General features: G+C 44.3%; 1 protein-coding gene across 3 annotated transcripts; it reads right to left on the bottom strand.

Moving 5' to 3' along the window:
* Positions 1-7,108: 7,108 nt before the first annotated feature.
* CCDC127 (coiled-coil domain containing 127) lies at positions 7,109-11,981 on the bottom strand. Of its 3 annotated transcripts, none has more exons than XM_055799197.1 (3): positions 11,841-11,981; positions 11,288-11,416; positions 7,109-10,628 (listed from the first exon to the last, which is right to left on the bottom strand). In XM_055799197.1, the coding sequence occupies exons 2-3, from the start codon at positions 11,406-11,408 to the stop codon at positions 9,955-9,957; spliced, it is 795 nt and encodes a 264-aa protein (XP_055655172.1). In that variant the 5' UTR covers positions 11,409-11,416; positions 11,841-11,981; the 3' UTR covers positions 7,109-9,954. The 3 variants fall into 3 exon arrangements, with proteins under 3 accessions (XP_055655172.1, XP_055655173.1, XP_027650265.2); XM_055799198.1 differs by lacking the exon at positions 11,841-11,981 and adding an exon at positions 11,542-11,832; XM_027794464.2 differs by lacking the exons at positions 11,288-11,416; positions 11,841-11,981 and adding an exon at positions 10,979-11,281.
* Positions 11,982-12,009: the final 28 nt, after the last annotated feature.

The raw sequence follows: 12,009 nt of genomic DNA on the forward strand, positions 1-12,009 counted from the left end.
GCAACTCACGATTTTACAAAAACTTTATTCAAAAGGAAAAATATGCCTTTTAGAATGCATATATTTCACTGGAATACACACCTACACATTTGTGAAAGAATATGGGCATATTCCTTTTCTTATATGAGAATGTCTTTCATCTTGCAGGACAATGAAGATGTTAGGAAAGAGTATGAGAGGGGGTAGCAGTTAAGAAAAGACACGGCAGTAGGAGAATACTGGGGATGTAGATCAAGACAACAGCAAGGACGGAGCTGCTCGCTTCCCTCTGGGTGGCCAGGTCTGGCCCATGATGTGGTACCACCTGGGTGGAGGGGCTCCCGGCTACAGGCAGCCCCCAACATGTCTGTGGTAGCCTGGGCTCCACAGGGACTGTCCCTGGCTCGGAGACAAGCCATCCTTCCCTGAAGTGCAGGTGGGGCCTGACAACCTCTCCCAAAATGACCACCTAGCAGCTGCTCCTGCTTCTGACCCCTCAGGGGTCTCCCTTCACACCGGCACAGGCACTCCTGAGCCAGCACAGCTGACTTGCTCTGCAGGGAGCCACCCCTGTATGGAGGAGGACAGGTTCTTCTCTCCTGTGAACAAGCTGAGTTGACTGACCTGGCTGAAGCACCTGTTGTCTTCTGCCCTCCACCATGGGCTGGAGGGCACTGCACTCTTCTGGCTGCATCCTGTGAAGAGGAGGACAAAGACCAACCAGCAGGACAGCGGCCTGTTCTTCAAGAAACCCAGTTCCTTTCATTTGAAGCCATTAAGAAAAGCAGAGAGCAGTGGCAATATATGTGTTTCACCTCCAGTCATAGTTTCAGGAATGAGATACAGTATGGCCCTTTCCTTGTGATCCCATCATCCCTGGTATGACATAGGACAAGTCTGTAATTCTCCAAATATTTTCAGAATGACATTTACAGAGGATTGCAGCTAAAGGCAACTAACCGTGAACACCAAATTTGTTCTCAAATCTTGCCTTACAATATACCATGCTATTAGGATTAACTACATTATTTTCTGACTCTTTTTAGTACTGAAGAAAACACTGGTGTGAAAACTCTTACTCTAGTGATTCTAAGGCAATATCGCACCAGCATTAATCATACTTATTTTTTCAGTCAGCTTCTACTTTGTAGTCAAAGCAAAATATACAGTGATCACAATTACTCTCGGTTGTGTGATAAGCCTAAAACAAAAAAAGATGGAAATGTAAAGACAGTGGTAACTATACAGCCAAATGCCTAAAGCACAGGATCCTCTTTTGGAAAAGTAAAGTGGTAAGGATGTTTTAAAAGCAAAGACGAAGAAAAAGAAGAAAATTCAGAGGTTAAATGAAATGCTCTCGCTGGTGGCTTGTCCCTGGCAAAATCTGCTTGGACCATCTTTTAAAATACGTGGAGAAAAACCAAAATCCTTTTACAAGGTCCCAATGGGTAAAATCCTTGATGAGCTATGCAAAGAGGAAGCACTGAACCCCAGGCTCAGGATGAGACTCAAAATCCTCAGCCCAGGCAACGCTAATTATCATATTAGAACAGGAGATATGCAGGCAAAACGTTTCAGAGTTGCTTAGTTTTAAGGCCAATAATCAACGGCTGGTGGTTATGGTTTACATTGCCAAGAAATCTTCTTTAGATCTTTAACTTGATCTAAGTTTTATGCTCTGTTGTTCACAAACTCTCCCTGATAAGTAACCACAGCAGTTTAAGCAGGGAAGGCTTTGGAGAAGTCCAATAATCTTTGGGGGCTAAATCTCTTCCCATGCAACTAAACTTCAGCAGGTGGGAGAGAAGTCCTCTTGTACCAGCAAGTATCACTGCAGAGGAGAAACAGGACGTCACTGAACTGTCATTGAAACTGTCTCAGGCTACTGGGAACACAATAGAGGTAGGATGTCATATGCAATAACTTCCCCACACATCCCATTCTGGAGTGTTTTTATGGTGTCAGGGAGTTTCCTTCAGCAATCTGACACACCTAGAAATTTCCAGTCTGTGTTTATTGGGGAAGTAGTAGTGTCCTTAGCCACAGACTAATTAAAGGGCACAAACTATGAATATCATGTCTGCTACAGTTCATCCACAACTGAGCTGACACTGATGCTCACAGCACTTTTCTCCCTTTTTATCCTCCAGAAATAGGCACAATCTTTATTTTTGTATATACTGGTAGTTTGCATAATACTTACCTCAGCTTTGTATATAAATATTTCACTGAAGTAATATCAGCTCCAGCAGCTTCATCCTTCTCTATTTTGTTGTTCTTGTTGACACCAGGGAGGGAGGATGTGCTGTCCTTAATATTGCACTGCATACTTTCAGAAGATCCCCAAAATACTGCTTTCATCTTTGAAGAAAACATTCAATCTTCAGAATCACTCTGGGGAGAATTACAGGCAAGGTGCATAGGTGCAGAAATGTTTCTGTGGACCACACCAAATTATCTGATCTCATGATGGCCAGGGTCACGCTAAATTTCTTAGCCAATAAAGTACTATTGCTTGGATCTTTCTCACCACACGCATCTCTTCTCTAGCAGGCAGCATAACATTGACAGTTGTAGGTTACTGCTTGCCATGTTCATTAAGCAACAAACAGGGCTCTTTAATCAAGGTTGTTACTGTTTCCGCTGCCTGTGCTGCAGTAGGCATGAGATGCTGACAGGCTGCTGAACTACATCCAACTCCTGCATGTCACCTTGGCATAGAGGTCTACTGCAATACCCACTTCGGTGGAGGCAAGTTCGTTCTGTCTTCATCTCTGAACACCACGGGTTTTCCTCATCTTTCTTGTTATTATGCTCTAGTTGTGTTTGGACCAGAGAGCTCTAACTGTGGAACATCAGAGATGCGCCCCAGAGGAGCTCATGGTCTTTTCTAACCTAAACGATGCTATGATTCTATGGGAACAGAGGGTGCTGCTGAGGCTGCTGGCTAGAAGTGCCGTTAGCCAGAAGGGGGAGGTAGCATTTAGCAAGAGGAAGCAGCTGAGGATTTCATTCTGACTGTGCAAGTGAAGTTTAGAGGTGAGGCGTCTCAGTAATGCAATCTTACAGGAGCAGTTATAAAGAGAAGGTTGAAAAAGCATTTTTCCAGCAGCTGGAGGGCTTGGGCTGGGATCAGCCTGGAGCACGGGGCTGTTGGGGGAACACAACAGTGAATGGCCTTCATGGCAGGTCGCAATTCCTCTTCAGACTCTTTCACAGATTGTTTCCAGAGGCATCATTTACTCTTAGTTGTTTGGTTGTTGCCATTAACATTATACACAGTAGCTAGCCAGTATTTTGTCAGTATTGTTCCACCTTTTCACTTTTTCCAGTGGCTATCTATAGCCTGTTTGCAATTAGTCTTTTTGCACAACTCCTTCCACAGTAATTTCTCAGACAGTGGTACCCTGCAAGCAGGATTATATGCTATGACTGCACTTGTCCATTTGAAATAAAGCTTGCCACACTGTGACTTGTCAGCCACCACCCTTAGTGTTGTTGTACTGTAAGCATGTACAAGCTGAAAGGGGTGGCTGTTTTCTGACAGTCCTTCTGATCTTAAGGTCCAAAATGCTCCCTTTGTGCCTACATGGTTTGCCAAGGATGTGAGTCTTGGTACCGCGTATGTCTCCAAAGTCTGCTGTAAAGGTTTTGACAGAGCTTTTCCCATGCTAGAAAACCAAGAATCAAATTTCAATATTCAGATTTAGATGTCTCTAACCAGAGGTAAATTTTCAACCTGGGGTATTTTTCAGAGACTCCTGATGCAACTGTGTTCAGCTTATATTCAACACCTTCCAGTGGCTGCAGTTGATTGTGTCAGTGTCATGGCTGGAGCTGATGACAAAGCCATGACATTTCTCCCTCCTGCATTTTAGGTCAGTGCACATGCAAAAAGGTCACTAAAGGGGAGACAGTGATTTCCATCCCTTCCCACATGTTGCTTGGCAGGACCAAACCATCAACAAAGGCTGAGGTGACAATCTGGTTTGGCCACATTGTTGCATTTTCTCTGGTGGAATCCATAGCCATCTTTTTCTAGGCTGCAGAGTAATGGAATGATTTGGTGACATTGGAACCCCTTGTTTGACACTGACCTTGATGGTAATTGGCTCAGCATGATCCTTTTTCAGTTTCAGAAAAGTGATGGTATTTCCAGAACAAGTTTCATCTGTCCATGTTCTCAGATAGTTCTTTTAACTTCAGAACCAGAAGGTACATTCATGTACCACTGAGCCGGGGGCCCCAGCCATTCTGAGAATACTGCCCACAAGGGCTGTGGTTTTTTCCTGGCATATCAAATGATTACTTGGAGTGACTGTACACTCTCAGAGAATCCAGGTTCAGCTATAAGGCCTATTTGCCACCCATTGGCCATTAATAGGCCAAGCTTGTTATCCTGGTTGTCAGAATCCATGGTAGGAGTATTAAGATGGTTGATTAGATTGCAATAGGTCTCTCAGTTCTGCCAGAGTATTTGATTCCCATATCAAAATAGTTCGTGTTCCTTGGAACTACTCAGTATGCATGTTACCATCCATTGTCGCAGCACTATCAAAACTAGCCGGCTGCAACAAGGCTTTTACCATCCCATACCAGGTTAGCTTCAACAAGTAGCTCCCACACCTTGCCCCAGCACAGCCACCAAACCCCACAAGGTTTCAAAAGTCCATCTACTGTTCGTGCTGTTTCTTCATCCTCTTTAAGCCAGTCCATCCTACTTCTTGCCTCTGCTACATCCAGAGTCTTCCCTCTTCTTGCTCCTCCCTCAGTTTCTTCCAGGTCTCTCTTCATCCAGTGCTCCTCTTCCATACCTCTTAGAGCTATTTAACTACTTAGCTGGAACCAGCCACAGCTGCACATTATCCAGGTCAGCCAACCCACTGCCCCTGAGGCAAGCCCACAGCTGTATATGATCAATGTTAATTAACCTGCCTTCATTACTCTATAATTCTTCTACAATTCCTGTACAATCCCTAAGTCAAAGTTCTACTAATACCAGTCCTTTGGGGGTCTGTCTGCATGAGGTCTTTTAAACTTACTTCATCTAGGTCAGGTGCTGAGGTTTTTCTTGTTTCTTTTTTCTCCTTCAAAATGTATTTAGGTGTTATCAGTTTAAAAGGCCAATTTGTCTGCTTTCTAAGACTTTGAATCTTTTCTGTGCTGGGAAATGGTTTCTCACTCTCCCACTTGGACTTTACTGACTGAACACATGGCTGCACACATTCACAGACAGAATGTTTATTATTTCTGTTGAGATATTTTGCATAGGGTAATGCTCACAGGGAGAAGCGAATCTCTTGACCAAGACAGCTGCCTGGATGCTGATGTTGCAAATATCTCTCCGTGGTGTCTTCAGCTAGATGGACTGAGACTCCCCAAACTGTTGTTCCGGTGAATTCTAGCTGACCACTACAGTGGTCATTTGATGATTGATGATTTAAGATCAATTGATGATCTTAAACTATGTTAGAAACACATCTTAACTATGGACAAAAGACAGCCACACCTGCCCATCCTTTCATAGGCAGGAATGGTTTCCACTGACTATATAAAATTACACGTGGTTTGGTCAATTCCGTAATCAACAACAGAAACTCCTTGGGGAAATCCCTGGCTGTGCACTGGGTCCTTCACCCCAAGTAGTTAAGCAATATATCTAAACATTCCGATAGCATCTATCAGCTCGAGGAGCAGAACTCCCATCTATCAGCAGGAGCTCCCTGGGAAACTTCTGGCATGGCCCCAGCTGCTGGGAGAGCTCCTGCAGTGATCAGTTGATTTTGTTTTGAAGTGGCTAGCAGATCAGTTGATCTCCTCATTGCCAAGCTACCCTAAATTCAGTGTGTTACTTCTTTGCCGATCCATCTGTCTTCCCAGCTATGTAGTGACTAGCTGGAGACCTCCTGGAGTAGTCAGTCAATTAATGACTAATTGGCCTCAGCATGCACACAGGCACAGCCTTCATCCAGCTGCACCACGGTAACGATAGAGTAAACCTGAATTTCATCCTTTTATCACAGCAGTAACTCAAATTCCTTTGATATAGCCACAAAACCCGAACTGCTGACCACTGTTTCGACCTTGTATCCTCGCAAAGGAACACTCACTATTTTCTCATCCTCATATAGGAGTGCTCAAAAGCATGATTTAGAGCAAGAGGCAAAGAGTGGCTTCCTAAGACCCTTCTCTCCAGAGGGACTTGAAAAGAGTTTTCACTTCCAGAGCACAGCATCCCTTTGAGCAAGACATGTCATGTCAGTGTTCTTCTGACAGATCCTATTCAGGCAAAAGGAGTGAGAGAAGGCCAGATCCTCTGGGCTGCTCCTCTTTACCTGCCCTGCTTCAGGAGCATTTTCTAAGGAAGATTTCCCTTTTCTAGCACTCAGTTTAGTACTGAGTTTCTAGTTTCTGTGACGTCCAGAGTGTGTTTTGTGTTTCTCTTTGTGTTGCACGCACCCAGGACAGCAGCTGTGCTGCACAACAGACCAGAGAGAACATAGGGATTTCTGCTTTTATTGAAAGCACAAGACATCTCAGGGTGTTTCCTTACCCATGTCTAAATGTATAAAGTCATATGAACACAGCTACTGCCCTGAGGGGTATGGACTGGTGGTAACTTGGCTGTGATAATGAGGGATGGGTAAACGCAAAGGATTGTGTCAAATACAGAGGTTAAGGATCTTTTATGAAGGGAAAACGGACTTCCAGAGCATCTGAGCACTGTCCCAGAGTGGCTGGATTGCAGTTCTTCACAGAGCAGGAAGACGAGAAAATCCACACAGGGAAACAAAAAGGAGCTGACATGCAGAATGAGATATCCAAGGGATTCTGGAGGAAGACAATACCCTACATAACAGACAGAATGAATTACCCCAGTCTTTCAGTGGGATGGTCATCTTTAATCACTCATCTTCAGTTGAAGTTGGTGTGCTCATCTGTTTAACGATGTTGTTCTTTCCTACGAAAGAACAAAACTTTCCAACATACTCTCTTCTCAGCACCAAAACTTTTTACATGCCAAATTAAAAATTGTCCAATTTGTAAAACCTTAAAATTGTGTGCTTGGAAAGCTGAAATAAAATAGCAAATTCCACTTCTCCTACACACCTTGCTCAAGTTACAAAACTGCAGAAATATGTAAGGGTTTTTATTAGTTCTTATTGTTTAACAGGTAAGTGACAATTATCATAACAAAAAAATTCATTAGGTCTTTTGAAAACAAATTATTCTTGCGTTCTACATATATTTGAACTTTCAACATAACAGCCTACAAAGGGGGAATATTTAAAAAACATGTAACAGACTGATAAACATGAGTTTTGGTAGAAACTAATAGGACCAGTGCTTCTAAAGCGGTTGCTTCTAAAAATTGTCCTCAGATAACTCTTCAGTCTTAATAATCTGCAAAGTGTCCATGAACAATAATTCAACAATTAGTTGTACAAATAATTGACACTTCTAAATAAGTGAAACTGAGTATCAAACCATTGCAATCCAACTCTATACAATTGAGTGTACGATGCCTCAACTTAATGCATTTATACCGAAAAAAGTATTTTACCCTCGATTACATTTTCTTTAAGCATTCCGAGTGGTGACAAACTATGAAAAAAATGAAAAAGCATAAAATGTTTGATCTTTTAATACTAGTAACTAATGAATATGTACAAATTCAAGGCATGAATCTCAAATGCACTGGCATTGATTCACTAGCTGCTGTTTGTCAGCTGCGTTGCTTAACTGCCTACACCTACATATCAAATACACCACAACGGTGTGGTCACACACTTTTCACATCCTGAAGGAATTACACACAGATTAAGTTATTCAAACTAGTCTGTTCTACTGGGCAATTAGGGCATGTGCATATAGGTAGCTACAGCAGCTTGGCTCAGGCTGTCACACAAAGTAGTAACTCAGTTGCGTTCTCATCTCCCAGCCCACATATGCTTGGCATGCAGACAAATTTTGGCCTCTCAGGCATTTGTGATGGTACCTCTTCCCCCCTCTCCCCCCTTCCCTGGTCTATCTACTAGGACTTTATTTAAAAATAACACAACAAAACACAAAAGAAAATCAATGCATTAGAGACTAATAAATCAATTCAAAGTGAGCAAAATCACAACTGGAAAACAGAGTAGTTGGGAAACACATATTCTATTTAAGAATTTCTTTTCATGTTAAGATATTTTTGTTGAGTAACTGGATTAGGTCGCACACGTTGCTTCAAAAGATTTATCTGCTGTCTTCTGTGTCCAGACTGAAGTGAAACCAGGAGGAAATAAAGAGAAAACCCTGCATCTGCTGGAGTCTCTTTTAAACTTGGATGGGCATTCACTTAGCTGAACTGCTTCTGAGCCATGCAGTAGCTCATAGCCTAAAGCAAACCTGTTTGTAATGTCCAGCCCTCAGTAAAGAACTTCTAATTAAGGAACTGACAAGCTACCAACACTAACCAAAGTCAAGTGACAAAGGCCAGATTTTACAAACAAAAGTGTGAACACTGCCCCTTTGTGGTCTAAGGCTGGATTAGAAAGAAGAAAAAGGTTAGTATCCCAGCTACCTGGCATATTTGAAAATGAAGGTGGTTCTTACTGCTACAAGGACCCAAAGACTACTCAGAGTTTTAAAGGATTTAAGCATGGAAATGCACTGGGGTTTTGTTTTGTTTTTTTCTGCTTGTTGGGTGTTGTGTGGGTTTGTTGGTTTTTTTTTTAATATATGTAGATCTGTTTATTTTACCGTGCTAACTTTAAAGCTAATTTAAAAGCCCCCTTTCTTAAAAGTTTGCAAAGCCTGTGTATCTGTAGGCTTTCATGGTCATGTATACAAGAAGGGGTGAACCATAAGCTCAAAATTTAAGCTGTGGAAAAGTATACTTCCATTTTGGGAGAACTGAGACAATTGGAGAGGGAGGTAGGGGCTACCAGTGCATGTTGCATTTAGGTTCCTATCTGCAAATTACAAACAGGACCTGTCCAAGGAACAGATGCAGATGCAATGGCTGTAACCCACGGAGGTTCCTGCAGGCTAACCAGGTAGCAGCCAGTGCATTGCGATGTAGAGGCAGCAGCACGGTGACATCTATAATGGATGCAGACTGTTGGGTTACAACTGAAACCTTGACTGAGAAAAAAGCCTAAGTATTCTTAACATATCTCTAGTATGATGAGAATACAACTTTGAGTTTATACGCTCTCTAGTACTCAAGCATGGATCTCTAGCTCCAATGAGAATTTCATCAATCTGTTTCCTCTGTTATTTTAATTAGCATCTTTTGGATGTTTCATTCATAAAGTACTATTTGTGTATTAAATTGGAAGACAGCGCAACACTGATTAATTTGAAACATGATGATACTATTCTCCCCTCAGAATAATAATACATACACTTATACGCACATGCATATTTATACACATGTATATTTATATAAATGTATGTATATACATGTAGGATATATGTGGCAAGCAGCTTGCTCAAACACGGTGTCTTCCAAATATCTGCCTCAAAATCAGTCTTGTTTAAACAAAACCCCCTAACTTTAAAATAATAATAATTAAAAAAAAGGATAGCATTAGACACCATATAAAACATCAGGGATAAGGAACACAATGTGCTATGGCAGTTGTCACACTTCTCTGTTGATGGAGCATGACCACCAACTAGGTAAATCACTCTAAACAGAGTTCTGTCTTGCTGCTTCTTTTACCTATGGAAGCTGGCCTATCTCTATACTACGCTGCAGTCTGCAATACAAACACACTCACAGAGTTTAAGAGCATGCATAGCTCACTAGGGCATCTGTTGGTAGTGAAAGGAAAGGCACCAACACGGCACACGTCCCATGCAAACACAAGTGCAACAAAGAAGAGAAACTGAAACACAGTAGGAGAATTTAACAGCTTCAGACTACAACTGTGATTGTCCCTACTATGCACAGTGGATGACATGAAATCCCGTTACTTCCTCTGCTTATCGTTTTCCTAACATGGCCTTTTCTGCCCTCTTGAACTTCTGTAGTTCAATAGCTAGTTCCCAGTATCTGAGATACAGCCACATAAGTCTTCCATTCTGACTTTTACTTCTGTTGAGTAGATTGCCACAGTAGTTATCATGTTTGAAAATATCTTTTAAGCCACTTTCCATATGTAGAGCCACAGCAACAGGATCAGTTGCTGCTTTAACTAGCAGATTTTTCTCTATTTCTAGTCTCTGGCTTCTGGGTACAACAAGACTGCAGTAGATGTCCTGTCTTTCTTTAAGTCCCTCTTCAAATTCTTTTAGTAAAATATTGGCTCTCTTTTGCCACTCTTCTTCCTTTGCCAGACAACTTTGGTACAAGTTACCTTCTGCTCCTGAGTGCAAAAGGACTTGTTTTTCTCGCTCTAACTTCTCCTGCTCCTGCTCTAGGATCCTTCTTTCTTCTACTAGTTTGCGAGACTGGGACACGAGGGCTTCACGGTAACTCAGGGTTCTGTTGCGTTCCTTTTCAAGCTCCAACTCCAAATGAGCAACCGTGCGACGATTTTCTGTGATTATATCCCGATATTTGGCTTCCAGATTTTTTTGTAAAGATGAATGTTTTTCATAATATTCTTTTTTTTCTCTTTCTATTTCTTTTTGACATTCTCTGGTCCAGATCCAACCTGTCATATATAAAGGAGACTTCAGATATAACACATATAACATTGATGGGAATGATTAATTAACTATGCTTCTAAAGAAGCTATTAAGTGGTAAAAAACTTTCTTTCCTGCCCTCCCCAGTGATACTCACTTCTAGTCACATCCCACAAAATCTATTTCTGTGGGTCCATGTTCACAGCAAGTCACTTTAAATGGTCGTATTTCTTTTGAAGTAAAATCTCCCCGTGTCTTTTACTGCTAATACATACACTTCTTAGATTAAAGAGGAAAATAAAATTATGGGGAAACAAACTGGAGGCTTCTAATGCAGGAACTGCAGAGAACTTTCCAGGCCCAGGAAATAAACATACCTCTGCATCTCCTTGGGCTGTCACCAAGGTTAGGCTCTGTAGCACACCGTATGTCCGCTCTTCCGAGACAGGTTTGTAAATCAGAGGTTATTAAACATGGATTCGATTCCATGTGTGAAAAATGGCCGTTGCCTTAGTGCTGTGAACAGTGCTCCCTGGTTATAGCATTACAATCCGACCAGAGGAACCCTCCCCGGTGGGGTCCGGCGTTAGCCCCGCACCACCTCAGCTCGCCCTGTGGCTGGCGGGCGAGTGCCCGGGAGCGGCCACAAGCCCCGGCGCCCGCGGAGAGGCCCGGGCGCTACTTACGGAAGGCGGCCAGGCCCAGCATGGGCACCAGCAAGGCGTAGTTCCACCTGCTGCCTTCATCGCCGGGCTCCCGCCGGTTCGGCAGGATGTTCCAGTTGGGAGGGTCATTTAAATTATTCATGAAGGCACCTGAGATTTACAGCAGAGAAACACGGCGTGAGCAGCCGCCCTCCTGCGCGGCCCGCCGCCAGCTGCGGGGACTGCCGTTTCTGCCCCAGGCCCTCACACGGCGGCCCCGCCAGCCGGGAGCTCACCGCGGGCGGGTCTCCGAGCAGCGCGACGCCGCCGGGCCGGCTCCCTGCCGGTCAGCCTCGCCGCCCCGGGGCTCGCCGCTGCTACCGCCCTCCCCTCCCCCGGCCGGCGGCACGGTAGCTGATGCTGCCGCCGTCCCGACGACCTCCAGGATCCTCCGCGCCGCAGGCCCCGGCCCCGCCGCTAGGCCAGCGCCGGCCCGAGGAGGGGCGCGGCCCCGCCCGCCGCCCGCGGAGCGGGACCGCCACCTACCAGCCCGGGAGCGGGGGGGCCGCGCCGGAGCCTTGTCGCTGTCACTTACCTGTGGGTCCCGCCCCCTCCCGGGGCGGCCCATTAGCCTCGAGAAGGAGGGGGGAAGCCGAGGGGGGCAAACCGACGGGCTTGCCCGGGTGCTGAGCGCTCCCGGCCGCCCGCTCGGGCGGCAGGGACGAGGGGAAGGTTGAGGAGGGGGGAGGACTCCGCACGCACGC

Source organism: Falco peregrinus, chromosome 3 (genome assembly GCF_023634155.1).
Source record: "Falco peregrinus isolate bFalPer1 chromosome 3, bFalPer1.pri, whole genome shotgun sequence".
NCBI lineage: Eukaryota > Metazoa > Chordata > Aves > Falconiformes > Falconidae > Falco > Falco peregrinus.

Excerpts from the sequence above, each read along its gene's own strand:
- CCDC127 (XM_055799197.1), bottom strand. The coding sequence starts at position 11,408 with ATGAATAATTTAAATGACCCTCCCAACTGGAACATCCTGCCGAACCGG. Across the intron at positions 10,629-11,287 it reads GCTGGGCCTGGCCGCCTTCC|GTTGGATCTGGACCAGAGAA; the intron begins GTAAGTAGCGCC and ends TATATATGACAG.